This window comes from Crotalus tigris, unplaced genomic scaffold (assembly GCF_016545835.1).
Source record: "Crotalus tigris isolate CLP2741 ecotype Arizona unplaced genomic scaffold, ASM1654583v1 scf7180000018599.1079084, whole genome shotgun sequence".
NCBI classification, from domain to species: Eukaryota; Metazoa; Chordata; class Lepidosauria; order Squamata; family Viperidae; genus Crotalus; species Crotalus tigris.
In genome coordinates, this window is record NW_024097097.1 from 682,462 (window position 1) to 701,097 (window position 18,636).

General features: G+C 36.9%; 1 protein-coding gene across 6 annotated transcripts in view; it reads left to right on the top strand.

Annotated features, from left to right (window-relative positions):
- PIK3R6 (phosphoinositide-3-kinase regulatory subunit 6) overlaps positions 1 to 18,636 on the top strand; it is a 36,705-nt gene that overhangs the window by 14,942 nt on the left and 3,127 nt on the right. For 5 of the 6 annotated variants that reach the window (XM_039355099.1, XM_039355098.1, XM_039355100.1 and 2 more), the window contains 16 exons: positions 574 to 665; positions 3,188 to 3,256; positions 4,080 to 4,212; positions 4,605 to 4,674; positions 5,230 to 5,413; positions 8,196 to 8,343; positions 8,953 to 9,045; positions 10,779 to 11,232; positions 13,489 to 13,588; positions 13,692 to 13,793; positions 14,191 to 14,301; positions 14,392 to 14,482; positions 14,878 to 14,948; positions 15,664 to 15,766; positions 16,393 to 16,463; positions 17,760 to 17,872. In XM_039355099.1, the coding sequence (XP_039211033.1) occupies positions 574 to 665; positions 3,188 to 3,256; positions 4,080 to 4,212; positions 4,605 to 4,674; positions 5,230 to 5,413; positions 8,196 to 8,343; positions 8,953 to 9,045; positions 10,779 to 11,232; positions 13,489 to 13,588; positions 13,692 to 13,793; positions 14,191 to 14,301; positions 14,392 to 14,482; positions 14,878 to 14,948; positions 15,664 to 15,766; positions 16,393 to 16,463; positions 17,760 to 17,872 (2,005 nt within the window). The remainder of the gene's footprint in view (positions 1 to 573; positions 666 to 3,187; positions 3,257 to 4,079; positions 4,213 to 4,604; positions 4,675 to 5,229; positions 5,414 to 8,195; positions 8,344 to 8,952; positions 9,046 to 10,778; positions 11,233 to 13,488; positions 13,589 to 13,691; positions 13,794 to 14,190; positions 14,302 to 14,391; positions 14,483 to 14,877; positions 14,949 to 15,663; positions 15,767 to 16,392; positions 16,464 to 17,759; positions 17,873 to 18,636) is intronic. The other variant, XM_039355103.1, reaches the window with a different exon arrangement.

The following is an 18,636-nucleotide window of genomic DNA, read 5'->3' on the forward strand; positions in this document are numbered from 1 at the left end:
TATTGGAGCTTTTAAATCCCAGATCCTCTCTCACATTACCTCAAGGTCAGGTTTTGGCCCTATATAAACAACTGCCAGGATGCTCCTCTCCTGATCATAATCCTTTTATTAACCCCTCTTGCGACAATATTTCATCTAACAAAACAAAAAAGAGTGAAATGTAGAGTTGAGGGCCAAGAAAGGTCGTGTGCAGAATACTGCCCCTCCAACACCTGGGTGTCTCTTCTCTACATTTATCTCATTCCTTCACATCACCATGGCGATGTGAAAGTGCACAGCTTGTGCAATGACCTTGCCTGCTTGATAGCAGCTAGCTCACAACAACAAGATGTTATTGCCAGCTATTCCTTGTTTCTGGCCTCTGGCTTCTATATTGAAGATTGGTAAAGGAGTTTAGCCAATGAAATGCTATTGTCATGTAGAAACGTTTGCTGCTTGTGAACTATATAAACAATAAAATGCTGCATACCAGTGGCCATTTTTTGCACCCTGCAATGACTGAGCACTGATTACTATAGTATCCTTGGATTAATAAATGAAACATTAATAGATACTTCGATTTTGATCTCTCAGGGATGCTGAGATGGACCTTGCACAAGAAAATGGACCGGAATCCCCAAAATGGAATCCTCTGGATTAAAATTTTGGTGAAAGAACTTGAAAGAGTAAGAATGAGAACTACTGTGATATAATAGTAAATGTGTTGGATTAGGATCCTGGAAACTTAGGTCAAGTCCACCTTCAGCCATGGAAACTCAGTGGTGACTTTTGTTACTCAGTCGCTCTCTTGTTATCCAACCTACCTTAGCAGGTGATTGTGGCGGTTTTTGAAATAAAATAAATTGAGATTCCCACGTAAGATGCCTTGATCTCCTGAAGAAAAAGTGGAATGTAAACAATCCAGGTGACCTTAATTTAGGTTTGGGGGTAGTTGGTAGCCCAGACAGACTTGATCATCAATATAAAACTATGTTTTATGGTCAGTCCTTACTCTCTGGATTTAGAAAGAATGAAATTGACTTTCTGTCAGGGACCTCGGGCATCATAACCACAGAGAGATGTTAGCAATGCTGGCTTCTCTTGCAGCTGACACATAGGGATATCTTCTCTAGAGTTCTTGGTGCTCTCTGAGCTTGGTGGTTTTCTTATGCAGACATTGTACTGCTGAAATTCAGTTACAAATTGTGAAAATTCAGCCCACAGAATGTTTTTTGATCCATTATTCTAAAAAGAAATAACAAAAGGGTCTAACCTAAATCAGTCTAAGCAAATTTATCTTACTTTTCAAAATGTCAAAATTAAAAATTAAGGAGACAATCATTTTCGTCCTACTTCTTTGTGTGTGTAAAGTTCCTAAAAGTTTTTTTTTTAAAGTAGCCCTTGGCTAAAAAAAAGAAAAGAAAAAAGGATGTCTGCATTGCTCTAGATTAAAGTCTCACCATTCCTTTCTTGAAAATAGCAAAACAAGACATGCTGCTTACCAAATCCCAGTGCAAAAGCAATTTTGCACTCTTTCGAGATCAAGAATTCATAGCATCAACATCTAATTTGCAGGTCTATTTCCTTTCTGATTGCTTTATCTCAGTTTATCACACCTCCCATCATCTCTGCAGAGTTGACTGGAGACCAATGTTCCTTAATTTGTCTCTGCTTTTACTCCTTTTCATTCCTAGCCCTTAATCCTGAGAGTAAAGAATCTTGAGTTTGGCTAGAGACAGATAATATCAATATTCTTTTCCCACAATTCTGGCAGGCTCATTTGAATATACATTCATCTCACAGTTTCCACTGAAAGCAAATCTTCAGTGTTTTTGTAAAAATTCAAAATTTAATGTCAGTGGAAAAAAAATAATACATTAAGAGCAATACTTTGTCTTTAGCAAAGTATCATTTAAAAAAAATCTTCTGTTTACAATAAATCCTTCCATATGTTTTATGATTAAAAAGACTTTTGTCGTTTTTTAGGACCAGCTTTCTCAAATACTATTCAACTTAGCTTATTCTCCTTTGGTTATGGGATATATGCCTAGCTCAAGGGTAGGCAACCCAAAACACTTAAAGAGCCACTTGGACCTGTTTCCCACCAAAAACAAAACACTGGGAGCCGCAAAACCCTTTTGATATCTAAAATGAAGATAACACTGCATATATCCTTTTTTACCTTTATTATAGGTGTGTGTGTGTGTTGTGTGTGTGTATGTATGTGTGTGTGTATATATGTATATGTATATGTATATATGTATGTGTATACACACACACACACACACAGGTAAAAAAAGGATATATGCAGTGTTATCTTCATTTTAGATGTCAAAAGGGTCTCTCTCTCTCTCTCTCTCTCTCTCTATCTGCCCTTGGTCTGCCACTCCTCTTCCCCCGCTCTCTTTCTTTCTCTCTCTCTCTCTCCTCTCTCTCTCCCTCCCTCTCTCTTTCTCTCTCTCTCTTTCTCCCCCCCCCTATCTGCTGCTCACCTGGCAAGCTTCAAGCTGTTGTCCAACAAGCAACCTCGTCTCTTTTATGACTCATGGACTTCAACTCCCAGAATTCCTGAGTCAGCCTAGCTGGGCTAGCTAGCTCTCTCCTGCCCTTCCTGCTTCCTGCTTCCTGCAGAGATGCAGCAAAGGGAGGAGCTCCGCCCAGTAAGCTTTTCAGCTCCTCGGAGAATACTGTGAGTGCACTCTCTTTTACACATACACACAGACACACACACACACACACAAACACACACACACACACACACACACAGAGAGAGAGAGAGAGAAGCAGGGAAGCGCAATTGCCTCTCTCTGTCTCTGTCTCTCTCTGCAAAGGCAGAGGAGGCTGGGAGCCACAGGGGAAGGCTCAAAGAGCCGCATGCGGCTCCGGAGCCGCAGGTTGCCGACCTGTGGCCTAGCTCCTTCAAACTTCCCTTCAAACTACACATTCCTGTAGCTTTCAATCCTTAACCCTTCTTATCAGAATGTATCAGAATAAGGAAGAGACCAGTTATTAAACAGCAAAGCACAAGGAGGTCTCATATTTTCTTACAGTTGTAGTTATGTATTCTTTCAGAAGCATTGCAGCTGCAGTGCTCTGGCTGGCTGCCTTCCTCTCTTCTGTGATTTTATTTTGGGAAACTTTGCCTATCTTCTTTAGAAAATAATTCAATATTTAGAATATATTTAACGTAACTATCTGCTTTTTCCAGGCAGAAAGATGTAACCATCAGAAGCACATCATCCCTCTGCTTCACACACTGATGTATACACTGATCAAAGTAAGAACCTTATTTCTTCAGCACTGGGATTAATAGTTCAGAATGCGCTAATATCAGGCATTAATTTTGACACTGGGATTCCATATCAATTTCAAAGGGTGGGACTTACAAAGGTTAGTTTGCTGTATCACTATGTATATGCTATGCTCATTATTAAAAAGAGCTGTTAATCTGGTATGGTGATTAAGGCATTCAGCTAGAAACTGGGAGACTGTGAGTTCTAGTCCTGTGCAGCACAAATTCTTACACCCATGAGAATTAAATGTGCTCTTTCTGAAGGGTTGGTGACTTTAGGCCACTCACTATCAGCCCTAGGAAGGAGGCAATGGCAAACCACCCTCAAAAAACCTTGCCAAGCAGACTGCAGGAAATTGTCCAGGCAGTCTCCAGGAGTCAACACTGATTTGAAGGCACATTTGTGTGCATACACACAGATTAAGAATGCAGGGACTCTGATCTTAGGACAGGAAGCAGAGCTTTGTAAAGATGCCATGAACACTTTCATAATCAGCTTGCCTTGACAGATACAGATAATAGGATGCAGTATATTTATGAATGGCCATCCTGGCCCCTACTGTGCCCTGCATTATTCATTGTATCAATGGGAAAAGAAAATTTTGTGATTGTGTTTAGATTATTAGTCGTTTAGACGACTAATAAATGGGAATTCTATTACCCTATTATAATCATACAATTAGCTTTCTACTCATGTTTAACATAATTAGTACCTGCAGCAGAAATTCTTACACCTCTGAGAATTAAACGTGTTTCAAATGAAGAAACTTCTGCTTGGACATTTATTGTGGGCTTTTTTTTCCCCCAGGTGCCTTGCTTATCTGATGACTTATATGAGAGGGTCTATGATTTTTTTAAGAAGTTGCTTACTTTACCCAAGCCTTTCTGCACTATTGGTTTGGATTATGCTTGCCAACTGAAACTAGAACGCGCAATACCAGGTAGGCAAGCTTTATTTAATTTAGTTTGTTGTATTTGTTATGATATAATGGCTATTTATTAATAAATACATAAAATTAGCATCAAAGGAAAAGGGATCAGAAAATATGGGACAATTATGATGGACTATCCTTTAAATATGCAATGATCAATGGACCTCTCTCCAAGAATGCTTTATGAATAATGCAGGAAGATTACACAATTAAAGTCTTATCTCTAAGCAAATTTCACGCTTTTGTTAAGACTGCTTTGAGATTATTTACTGTTCAAGCTGTCCACTAGCTTGTGGTGGCAGTTTTGAGCTTTATTCCCTTAACCAACTGATTATTAGTAGAATCAAAATCAGACCATGGACATTAGCATTTTGATTGCTGTGTATGTGTTTACCCACTAGGGATATTATACCAAAGGAAAGTCTCTGCAGAACAGGGTCTCAAAAATGACTCATTCCCTTATCAGGATAAGTAAGTATTCCACTTTCCATGTCTCTTTTGTGCCTAAATCTATCCTAAAATTAGGACTTTGTATCATTTGATGGGGCAGTAAACTCAAAAAGTTTACTGCCCCATCAAATGATACAAAAAGTTTACTGCCCCATCAAATGGTCATCTGGCTGAAAGAAGTTTTCCAAGTTGTTTATTCCCAGGTTTTTAAGTATGCTTTGTATGTGTGTGATGTTACATATTTGTTTCAGAAGAACATCACTCTGACTCTTTAATATACCTTTACTTTGATTTCTATTAGTTAAACTTTGTAAAATTGTAAATAGATTTATAATTTGTGATAAAACGTCCCCGGGAAAATAAATTGCTAGATCAAAAAGATCAAATGTACCAAGATGAAACTATTAATATTGAAGGGACATTAACGTTACTGAACCTGGAATATTGTGGATTTAAGCATGGAATTGATTGTTTACAGAGGCCTTTAGTTTCCCATGCAGACTCTTGGATTCACTTTCATATCTACAACTAATAAGTTCTGCTTATGTAATATATATTAACTCTTCATTTCCTTAGGATTTTCATGTTTGTTGATCCAGATTTGCTCTCTGGGGCTGTGTGCCAAGCACTAGTTGATGAAATCAAGGCTGCTCAAATGTTCCAGTGTGCCAGGTCCTGCATGATCTATGTAATAGCGCATGCCTTCCAAACAGGCCTGAAGGAACATTGTGATATGAGGAACTTGCATGAAGTATTTCAGGTATTGTGAAGAAATAAGAAAGTTTTGGTTTTGCAGATTAATGATTGAATGAATGAAGTAACTAAAACTCCTTAAAGTAATAGTTTCACTCTAAATAGTATAGATGGAGATTTTTAACTTCCTTCTTTCTCAAAGTGCTGCATCAAGTTCGGCTTTTCAGTTCATAGATAGATAGATCTTATATACATGTGTATTGTTCAAGGTTGCCCAAGAAAAACACAGAATTCCCTTACCTTCTTGGACATCACCTCACATAATATTCAATAGGCTGCGAACTATAGAAATTGAAGTCTAACACATCTGGAAGTTTTCTGCCTTTTAAAGAAAAAGGAAAGTATTGGAATACATAGAAAAGACCGCATTTTTTTTCTTAAGGTTAAAAAAAACCCAGTTGTACTGGGAAATAGAAACAAAGCCAGTAATCCTACAGATAAAAGACCAATTCTTGGAAATGTGCTTATTTTCCTGCAAACATTTAGCCCAAGAAGCTTTGATGATATTTAGTCACAAATCTGGTATACACTATGTACTCTAGATTTCTTTTGAAGCTAAACTTCACATTAATAGAAAATGAGTTGCATTGCAAAAGGTTTAGGTTGTCTGCTTCCCTGCAAACGTTTTGTGAAATAAGCATTTTTATAATTTCAAAGTGGAACTATTTTCTATAAGACTTTATAATAACCAAGAAAAGTAGAGAATTAGATGTGGAATGGCTTACTGATCCACCTGAAAGTTTGATATCACATTGCATAAAATGCAGTAGGTTTTGCATCACTGAGTATAGTGCTAAAATATGGATTTTCCACATTAAAAATGCTCCCAACTTTTCTTAAATAAGCCTTGATAAATAACAGAGCAATCCTAAATATAGTTAAGGAAAATAATGAAATGGTGAACCCATTACACCTTCCAAAGCCTTGTTGACTTAAACTGGAGATTGTGCTTGATAGGACTTTAGTTTTTCTTAATCTATCGCCTCCCTCCACATTTGGGTAAAATATTGCTTTATATTTCAGATGGTGAAATTGAGGAGTCCAGTGCTGTCCCCATTTCCAGAGATCATATGTGTTTTGAATCCAGTATCTCTATAACTTTAGTCATCCTCCAAACATACCATTGGTGTTTGTGGGGCATATAAACCAGCACCTTCTGGATTATTTGGGGCAGGCAGAACCAGTTTCATCAGTAACAGACCATGATAATCGCAAAATGACATGCATCTGATACTAGCATATCAATGCAGCAATTATGTACTTGCATCACAATATTTGCATGATTCATGGTATTTCCATGATGCCAGCACTCATGAGCCATTATTTGCCTGTCCTGCATACACCTATATACAACATGTCTTGATTAGAATAATTCATTTTGCAATTGGGAAAATCTCTCTCCTAAACTTCTCAGCCAACCAATATATTTTTTTTACAAATTAAAATCTTCCTCTAATTTGGAATCATGGAGTTTTAAGTGGCCTCTGAGTCTCACTACTCTGTGCTGTGCTCCATCCTCTGCTTAAATACCTCCAAAGAAGGACAATGGTTTATCTGTTGAACTGATTTTTATGTTATGAAATATTTGATAGCATTCAATTAGGAATATGACTTTCTCTAGGTTATATCTGTACTTATAAGATATCCATACTTATGTGTCTTGTGCATGATGTATGGAACAATGTGGAACAATACATAAGGATTTCTTATCCATATTCTGTGTGATATCCTTTCAGGTATTTGAAGAATGCTATTATATGCTCCTCAGTCCTTTTTTTGTACACTGAACATATTTACCTTTATCCATAGGAATTAGTTTCTAGTCCTTTGATCATCCCAGTTATCCTTCTCTGAACTTGTTCTAATTTCTCTGAATCCTTCTTAAAGTGTGATGCCCAGAAATGGACAATATGTGAGGAAGGGTCTGACTAAAGCAAACATGATTATTTTCCATGATTGGTAAACTATATTTCTATGGATGCAGCATAAAATTTCATTTGCCATTTTGGCAATTACATCACATTGCTAATTCATATTTAATTTCCAATCCACTGTTATTTAATCTTCTCACAAGCACCATTTATGTTTCTAGTACTTTTATTGGATTGTCCTTCCTAAATTGTAAAAGTAATATTATGAAGTGTTGATCATACAAAATTCCACTTAGGATTGCACATATTAGTGGCATTGAAAACTGATTGGTTATATTATTAATGCATATTAAAATCTCATAAATGCTTGTATTCAGTGATGTAATCATCAAAAATGGACCAGTGTATTTGTCCCTTTAAGTCCCCTTCAGATTTTGTTTGAAATTGGCTTCTGTCTTTAATGGCAATAAAAACTATGAAATTTCAACATTAGTTGGAGTAAGCTCTATTAAAATTAGTAGAAATGAGTTTTGAAAAAATGTGGATAGGATTTGCATTTCAACAAGCCATAATTAAAACAAGCTGTTTATTATTTAATAGGAGTAGGCAAAGAGAATCTTACAAAATATAATTACATTGTTAACCCTAGTTAAAATAATGTTTTTTTCATAAGCATATTACTGGAAAAAAAATGAAACAATCCCAGTGTTCAAATCACTTCCAAAAATATGTCAGTTGGATCAAGTATTCCATGTTTGCAGTTTCCTAGTGAAAAAATTAGTTTTCTATTTAAAACTGAGTATTATGACAGTAGATCTATATAAACATCTGCTCACTTGATGATTGAATAAAGCTGAACACATTTTGCAAGTCATGAATTTCATTCTAGGAGTTTATACTTATCATTATCCTTGATAGGCAAAACCCTTAGATGAGATTGAACACTGTTTCCAAGAAGTGATGGCAGCAACTGAACATGCAGTTGAAGAAATGAATCTGGAATATAGTCGATATGTTGAGGCCCTTGAGAACATCTATAGCACATTGTTGAGTTCTTCAGAGAGAAGTAAGTGCAGCATTCTGGAACTTGGAAGAAGAAGGTCTTGGTTCCTGAGCTGTTTTAGGGGAGGTGGTTTGGGAATTTGTGATATACCCTCTTCTGCATGCTTTATTTCTCTCAGTATGTGCAGCAGGATGAATATATCCAATCTGTTCCTCATATGGAGCTTTACAGTCCTTGGCAGCAAAAAGCAACAATGTCAATTCAGTCCCATAAGAACTCGATTAGGTATTTTTTTTTTAAAGAAAAAGAAAGCTAAAGCAACAAAATGCCAACTGACATCACCCAGCAAAATGCCAATAACTGGGTACAATTATGTATTCTTATCCCCAAATCTGAATTTCTCTCTCCTTCTATAAGAATGCTGCTGCCTGTAAAGTAGCTACTCATCTCACATTTAATCAGATCTTTCTGTGTGATTTTTCTACATGAGCATCATTTTAGAGAACTAAATGTGAGGTTCCATAATCCAATGCAGAGCAAATACCAGCCTTTCCAACATTCTCACAGACTAATTTTCACATTTCTCTGATCTCTTTCTAAGACTTTATGAGTTTTTCTTGACTGGCCAAAACTATAACCTGAAATAATCAGCAATTTTTTTGTATTTTACAGGGGTGAAGAAGTCTTCAGTAGGCAAAAGTTCAGACATCCCTTTGCCCAACCCTAAGATTAGCTTCCACCTGTGGACTGATGAAGACCAACTTTGTAAGTATCTGAACTCTGACAAAGATTGTGGAACTGTAGCTAATTGGCAGAAAAGTAAAACTGTTCATGGTAGAGTCCCCACTTAGACTTAGCCAACTATCACAGCGTTGATATAAAGATCATGATAAATGCTTTATATTATCTCAGCGATGGCTGGGTGATGCTAGCAAGCCTATAAGACACTGTGGGTGGAGGGTGTGGCTAAAGGATAACCACAATCTCATTAGTTATTTTTTTTTCCTGGCAGAGAAGCAGGGCAACTTCAATGCTTAAGAAGGCTTCTTAAGTGCTTAAGGTGAACAAGGAAGCTCTGAATCAGAAAGTTATTATTTGAAGGAAGCTATGGATGCAAATGTCCTTGGAGATTCTCAGTCATCCAGATCACGGTTATCCCAAAGGTGCTTTTTCAAAAGGCAGCTGGACTTTGTTTTCTCTTGAAGACATTTTGCTTCTGATCCAAGAAGCTTCTGAGTCAGAACTAAAGAAGCTTCTTGGATGAGAAGCAAAAGGTCTTCAAGCAAAAACAAAGTTCAATTGCCTTTTGAAAAAGCACCTTTGGCACTTTGGATACAAATAAGTTATGTAACAGGAAAAGAAGAAAAAAAATAAATGAATGGCAGATTGCATATCCATGGTCAATACTGGGGGCACAAAAAAAGCTTTTCCAAGCATGGATGGTGCAGCATGACAAGGGAAAATATATTGGACTGTTTCGATAAATTTCTGAATGATTTCACTTCCCCCATGAGTTAGAACAGTGGTTTGGATGCCATGTGAATTCTATTCAGGAAATACTGTATATTATATGAAAATGAATAAGCAGGCTTCATTTCCTTGATTAAGATATTCAAAAATATCTTAAGTGCATATTTGAAATGATTGTGAGGGGTAGTCAGATTCAGTGTGTTTTATTCTGCTATATTTTTTGGGTTTTAATATGAACACAATGAATAAATATTTGAAAGCCTGCCACATTTTTAAAGGAACAAAATTAAAAAATAAAAACAAACCTTTTAAACCCATGAACATGGCTTAATTACAAGTAAAAAGTTTATGTTAAATGGCTGTTTTTATTTGAAATAAAATCAATTCTCATCAGGATTGGTATTCCATTTTCATTATTGTTAAAAAATCATCATGGCTGTTCTTTGTCCCTCAAATATATTGTTTATTGCAAACAGCATTTTTGCAATAATTGCTGAGAAGTGATTTTCAGTGGCTTGGGGCGTGGGGGAAATCTTGTGGCTGTGATTAAGGTTAAGACAGATTGTGACTGCTATAGTTATTTTTTCTTCATGATCAAAACAGATATCTTAAGCCACTTTCTCTTCATTTTAGTTTGTATTTTGGCTCATAGAAAATTGGCTAGTAAGGCTAGCCTTCCCCTTAACATTTGACTAATGAATAAATATATTCAGTCTTTTATTTCTGAATACAAGGGACCTGTTAAAATGCACTCATCCAGCTGCATTCTGAAGTTTTATAGTCCCAAAGTCAGGAGTTTTCTTTTTTCAGCAGAACATTTTTAAGCTCTAATCTTCTCAAGGAGAAAGACATTAAAGCTTTTCATGGCAGCATGCCCATTACTTTATGTTCAATTATGTTACCTTCAAGAACCAAAGCTTCAGCCCAGGAATGTGAACAAAATCTTTATTTTGCACAAGAATCCATTGTGTCCTGGCTACAAGCTTCTGAGGCTTTTCTCAAGATCTCACACTATCTTCTCATTTTAGGGAAAGAGCTGGTGCAGTTTCTCCGTTCACCAAGTCAGAGTGGTGAACAGGATTCTCTGAGTCCAGGAATTGATGGCTTTGAATTTCAAGATCTGGTGCCAGATTATGACTGCTGTGAACAGACACGTTTCTCTGTGCTCTCCAATGACAGTGGGATTGAGCGAGACTTGCCCCTTCTGGCTGATGACATGCCAACTTCCTGCAATGCTGAGACTGAGCACTCTCGGCTCCAGAGAAAGGGTTGCATGAAGAAGAAATATGCAGATAGCATAGCTTTGCTTCAGAGTAATTGCAGTGGGCAAGGTGCAAAGCCAACTGGGAAACTGCAGCGGAAATACGGTGGTAGTATCATAGAACCAATAGTTAAAGTGAAAAAACTGCATACAGCTCGGGTCTTGGTGCTGGGTGATGACAGGATACTGGGACGCCTTGCCCATGCCTATCACTCTTTGAGGTTAGTATTGTATAATGCAGATACTTTCTCCTCAGGAAACAACCAGGTAGCAACTAGGGTACTATGTAAACCAGAGGTGGGGAACCATGGCCCCTTTATGACTAGGGGACTCCCAGAATTCCTGAGCCAGCATGGAAAGGACCATAGTTCCCCATCCCTGATGTAGACAATATTTCCTAGCACTTCGGGTATAATTTAACAGTAACCATAATTAAAACACTTGCCCAGAGCATTTGCTGCCAGTGAGATGGCAAACAATAACTGCCTTTCTCTTTTGTTATTAATATTCCAGCTATCTTTCTATGGCTGTTAGCCAACTCTTCCTGGCTTGTCAATTTTTATAAGCTGTAACTAAAACCTACCGGTACATTGCCAGGTTGGAAATGTATTCATGTTATATGAGATGGGGGAGGCTTATCTCTTTTTGTTTTTTTGTTTTCAAAATTGAACTCCTGCATCTGCACAAGGAATGTAAATAACAAACTAGAAACATCTGCAGAAACAATTCTGCTTTGTAGCCTGATGTCATTTTGCTAGTTAACCATTAGCACAGTGGTTCTCAACCTTCCTAATGCCGCGACCCCCAACCATGTGATCATAAGCCGAGGACTACCTGTATTTCCCTGCGGGCGGGGCAGGAGGAGGCGCGCACACTCCACCTCCTCTCCTGTGGCTGGAGCGCATGCTGGGCAGGCCGAGGGTGCATGCAGGCCATCGCCCAGCAACCGCCTCGGCCCGGGGTGCTGCCCCCTGTGCTGGCTGAGGTGTAGCTGGCAAGTGGCAGCGACGGCGCAGGCCGATCACTGGCTGGGCCACCAGCTGGCCCAGCCCAAGGGAGGTAAGGCACCCACCGGGCCCCACGTGCACCAGCAACCCTCCCTGTGCCCGCCGCTGCCCCGCTAGCCTTACCTTGGCCACTGCACAAGGTACGCCAATAGAATAGAGTCTCTTGAATAGAGTCTATTCTATTGGCTTTCAAAAGCCAATAGAATAAGAGGGAGTAGCATAGCTAAGGAAAAGGGGGGAAAATGGCGGACTGCATTGTTTGGCAACCCCTGTGAAATGGTCATTCGACCCCAAATGGGGTCGCGACCCACAGGTTGAGAACTGCTGCATTAGCATCTTAGTTAACTACTAAAAGTCCACGTTTTTATATTCAGGCAGCATAGTGAATGGGATGATAGTAGATTCAATCACAGCATACTACTTTTTGCTGCTTCTCACAAGGAAATTAGTACTATTTCCTAATTACCTAATTGCTTTATTTCAAACTGGTGTATTTCTTTTCATTAGCACATCTAGACTGAAAGGGTGGTAAGTGGGCTTTTTCTACAACTTTATACTGACATACATACATACATACATACTAAAAAGAGTCATCCCAGCAAGCTTTAAATGATTATAATAAAGTGTTTTAGGTGCTGGCCTAGAAATCAGGAGACTGTGAGTATATGCCCTTTCAACTCCAGCAGAAGAAAAATGTGATGTGGTAACAATTAAGCCACATTATCCATGTTTGTTCTAAAATATTAATTCTGGATGTTGACGTTACAATTCATTATCATTCATCTTAACAAGTCTGAGGACATAATATTCCTCAAATGATTAGTATTTAAAGGGAGAAAGTTTACATTGGAATTGCAATATCTCACTGTAGTGGATGAAACCTTTTAACATGCTATAGAATGTAGTTTTTGTTAATCAATTGTCATATTATGTTAGCAGTAGGTCATATTAGGCTTGGCAACATGAGTGCTTGGATTCCCCCCCCCCACACACACCATTCTATAAAAAGGTGTAGGGAAGACGCAAGAAAGAGGCAGCTACAAATTAAGAAATAATGAATTTGCTTTTTTAAGAGAATGATATAGATTCTTATACACCAGCTTCATAACTGTCAAAAGGATAAAGTCAAATCGCCTTTGATTAATGCTCAACACTTGATAACTTAATAGACACATTATTTTGCCCTTTTCCAAGATTTTTCCTGTCTTCCCAAGATTAGTCAATTTGATCTCTCTTGATAGTGTCCAATTCAGATATTTGCTTAGCTATTTTAAATCAGCCAAGTTACCTGAGTATTGTCAGATTACTCTAGCACATTAATAAATCTTCCAATATTTTCTCAGTCAGAATACACACACACACACACAGAGAGAGAGAGAGAGAGAGAGAGAGAAAGAGAGAGAGAGAGAGAGAGAGAGATCAGTTGTTACTGAAGAAGCCTTATCAGACCTTATTTTTCCCCATGTCCAGGAAGCGAGAAAGCAGGCGAGTGTTTCTTACACAAAGGCTAAAAGTACATTTTTATTATGTGCCTCTTGTTGAAGAGCAACCAATCTCTTCCCTTACTGAGGTGAGTGACTTATAGTTAGTAGTAGAAGGGGATTTTGTGCAAGTGGATCTTGTCCTATGTAGTATAGAGTAAAACCTTGCTTCTCTTTTCTCTGCCAAAACAGGAAGAGCCATGTGAGTTGGCTGCCTATCTTGGAAGAGCTGATCCGTGGTATGAGAGCAATATTAATTCCCTCTGTTACACAATTCCGAAGCTGGCCACCATGGTAGGAGAGAAAGCCCTTTCTTCTGCATGTGTAGAAACAGCTATGAGATTTTCGGACCCATTCTTGAGATAGCAAAGGAAACCAGCAATATCACCATCCCTTAATCAGAATCCTCAGCTTATAATAGCCAACTTGACATGAGGGCTATGTATCATCCTGCTATGTTTGGGGTCATAGCCCTACCATTAACTGTCTTTTATATTTCATAAAGGTGTAGTTATTGTTGTTGGTGTAATAATGGTGTAATACTCTCATCTAGTATTTTAGATGAGAGAGTCTATGTGATTCAGTCAACGAATATTTTTCTTAATCATACTTCTATATTTATCAGCATGTGTGCTAGAAATAGCAGATATAAATGGTGTAGACTGATGTAATCATTTTTGATCCCATGCAGCTTTCTTCACCAAGCAAATCCACACTCTCTGAATTGTTTATTATTGATGTGATTACATATTATGTGCGTCTGGGCTTACAGCCAGTTTTCTTTCAAGTCTATGCCGTGAAGGTCAGTAGTCTTTAAGAATGAAAATATTTATCAGTTTAAACAAAAATAATTATATTTCACCCAGTGAGGATGGATTCTCTTATCTTTCAGATTTTTTTTAATAATGCTGCCTTGGAGCCAGTTGAGGACATTTTCCTCACTGAGTTAAGAATAAATTTTGAAGAGTTCAGCCCTTCCAGAGGTCTGTATTTCATTTCAAGATTTACTATCTATTGCACTTTCAGTTTTATTCTCAAAACCTGTAATCAGTCTTCTCTGACCAATATGTTAAAATACTGTTCCTTTCATCCAACCCAATGAACACGTTGTAATACTTATATTTAAAAATAACCTTAGACAAGCTGAGCCTATTTAATGTTTTCTCCTTTGATTATATCATTAGCACAACTCCTTGGCCTTTTTTCCTCTCCTCAACAATATTTAGTAAAAGTTCACATGCCATTCCGTAAAGAACAAACAAACAAAAATCTCAAGTAGAAGAGCACTGGATGTCTCAATATTCAGTCTGTCTGTAAACTAAATGGAAAATTATTATTACTGTCATAATTGGTTGAAAGCTATGTCTTTCTCTACTAGACAATTTACCAACAAAGAAGAAACCAACAATAGAATTTCCTGGTGCAGAACTTACATTATTCTATAAAAAGGTAAGACATTATACAAATCCTAGGTAAAAATGGGAAACTCTAGACTTTTAGGAATTGGAATTAAGTTCCAGCAAAATATTTCACCCACATCAATAACTTGAGTTTCAATATTGAAAATTATGCTTCAGATTTATGTAACAAGCAAGTTGACCTAATTATTTTATCTCACATTAGACTTGGAAGTTAGCTGAATTTAAATGTTCTTCAAAGAGATGACAAACATTAAGAAGAAAGCGAGTAATTTGACTTATAGACTAGGACATTATAAAGAACTGAGAGGAGATATATAGGGTTATGTAAAGCACTCAGAAGAGACGGTTCACAAAGCACATTAGAATAAACAAAACCCTTTTAAAATATTAAAAGCACTGCATTTTTTACAAAGCTTTGACAGCTGCTTGATTTTCTGCTGGTATGTGTGCATGAGGAAGTAACACTTCTGAGACCTCCAATGAAGTGAAGTGGCCATGGTTCCCATGTGTAGCCAGACACAGTTTTTGAAACAGTCAGATGGAGCTGGTGAAGGACACTACTGCTTTAATGCTTTGAAGTGTTCCTTTGGTGCTGATATGCTTTGTGAATCACTGCTTTCAAACACTCTGCCTGGCCCTATTCAACATAAGCGGAAAAGCGTCTGTTGGATGGATGGCTGAATAGCTTACTCATTTTAGAAAACATAAATGCAATCATCAAAGTAAAACATCTTTCTTTTTAGGTTTTGCTGAGTAACCGTGAACAGGATGAGATGATTTCTTTGCGATCTACAGGCCTTGTTATAAAAACCATTCCTTCACGTGAATTTGAAGGTAAAAGTTATGGTGGGTTATGAAACCATCGTTCATTTAAAAAAAAAAGATAGAATTGTGTTGATTATGATATACAGTATAGATGTATCATCCAGTAATAAGTGTCAATGGAATCCCTGTAAAACAGGCAAGAAAAATATTTTTATAGAATGTTCCCTATAAATTATTATTTTTTAAAACTCCAATGTGTATCTTCCTTACTGAATATAAAAGCTCACATCTATAAAAAGTGTTCAAAGATAGATTATCTTCTTTTTCTGTGCTTCTCACCTGCATTTGTATTGAAATTTATGCAGTCACTTTCTTCATAGAATTATAGATAGTAAACTGGACTATATAAGCACATTTTACACTTAGCCTCAAGTCCCAAAGGCAGCGTTGCATCACTTTATAACTTTATTAATTGATTTTTCTTCTTTCTCCTAGTTTTATCTTACTATGTCCAATCTGTATCATTTATCTTTTAAAGTGTTTTTAATTTACTTGTACTATATACTGTCCAGAGAATTCTAACTGTTCGATAGTATAACAGTAGAACAAAATAAACTAAATCAGAATGTGGTTATTACTACTGCTAGACATGTGAAGGGTCAGGACAAGGTCAGTACTCATTAGTTCTTCATTTTTTTCCACTGTAGATCTAGTGTGCTTGACTGTAAATATTGATGAAGTCATAAAAACCTCCAACATTTCAGGACGATCATATTCTGTAAGTGGTACTGTGATTTTTCAGGAAGAGGAGCCATGATGCTAATCAATAGTTGGAGAATAAGTTAGGGAAGATGTTTCTGGATTAGTTTGGCAAATCAGGAATTTGCAAAACTGAATTTCAAATGCAGTCTTTTGCTAAACTGCTGTTTGTGTCTACTTGCTATTGGAGATGTTTCTGGATCAGAGTTTCCAGAATTTCAATTGATTTAGTAACTCATGCTCTTTTATTTTTTTCCTTTTTTTCATTGTTTCTAAAAATGTTAGACTTTGTCTTCAATTCGTTAAAGTTTGTGCATATTAAATATTTTATATTGATAAAATTATTAAGGCAAAAAAGCTCCTTGCTTCCTTCTGACAATGATCTATAGAATATATAGCAGATAATTCAAATATTATAGTAGAAAATGCAGTTCTTCTAAGAGTATTCAATGTAGCTAAGAAGTGTTTATTTAATATATTATTCAGTAGTATGAAGCAAATAGTTTCATTAAACCTTTAACAAGGACTATTTCAAACCTCAGAATCCCTTGTACTTTCTGCCACATTAAAAAAACTGTTTTAAGGCACTGATGACGTAGCAGGAATAATTAACCACCTTCTCTTTAAAGGTAGTCCTTGCTTAATGACCAGTCATTTTACAACCATTCAAAATTATGACTTCCACAGAATAGGTGCTATGATTCGTAAAGCGCCCCTGGCTATCAAAACGGTTACACTGCCCTTCCTCTATATGGTCATATGATAGCATGTTGCGCAGGTCAGCTTATGACTAGTTGTGATGTTCTGTGATCAGATGATGGCAATTCACAGTGTTTTAACGCCCTTTCAAATGAATAGGTTCACTTAACAATCATGGCATTCAATTAATGACTGCCATAAAATAGAGCAGAAAATTACTTCTGCAGATGTGGGTGTCTTGATTTATGATCCACATGACTTAAGATGGTAATTCTGGACTCAGTTATGGTCATAAGTTAAGGACTACCTTTAATGCTAGAGCCCCATTCCATTAATAGTTCCCCGAGCAAGGCAATTTTATTTTAAACTTAAATTATAATCATACTTTTTCTGTGTTGCATCAAGTTATTTTTAATGAAGGATAGCTTTCTAAAACTGTATTTTGTGATATCAAATATGACTCATACAGTTTCTGGTGGTCCTAACAAATGACTTATTTAGCTGTATTGAGAAAATGTTTAAAAAGGGAAGACAATTCAAAACACATCTTTATTTATTTAAATATACAGTAGGTTTGACAATTTTTACAATCAAAATATCTTTCATTTTCTTTCAGTTAATGACAAATACTATACGAATGCGCGACATCAGTCTCAGAAGTACAGAACAAAGATCTTTTACTGTGTTCCTTGACAAGGATTCCAGGCGAGCCTATAAGAATGTTATCAGGTAGCCTTCTTTAATGAGCAATAATTATTGATTCTTTTAGGTCAGTTTCTGAATTATGGGAATGTACAAAAAAAATCACTCTAAAAAGCATTCTTATTTATTTTAAGCTTTCATAGTAATTAAAAATAATTTGGATATGTATGCTTAACTGTTCTCATCAGACATTCTAGGCTGTTAATCATCTCAGAAATTATATCCACTGCAAGTATAGGTAGCCCTCACTTACCAACTGCTTTGCTTAACAACCATTTGAAGTTACATCAGTTGAAAGAAATCCAGCTTTGCATCCAAGTCTCACACTTACGCCCATTACAGCTTTGGCACTTCACAATTAGTGCACAATCATGTCTGTTGCAGTGTCTCATACTCACATGACTGCCAGAATTATAGAGAATGTGGAAGTGAAATTGCAAGTCGCAGTCATGTGAGATCTCACATAACAACTTAATTTGCTTAATGTTAGAGGCAGAACTGAAGTCATAAATCTGGCATGGAGACATGGTATTTTGCTTAGTGACTACAGTGCTTGGTGATGGAATTGCAGGTCCCAATTTTAATCAGTAGGTGAGGACCCTGTATTAATGGGTATAAGATATCTTAACTCATCTTACAGGCCAATATTTATAAGTGCCTTCCTACACCAAATTTACTAGGAAAAAAATAATTGAAAACAATTGAAAACAATTTCCTGGATCCAGGACATTACAGACCTATCAGCCTGACCTCAATACCTGGGAAGATTCTGGAAGTCCTAATGGACAATC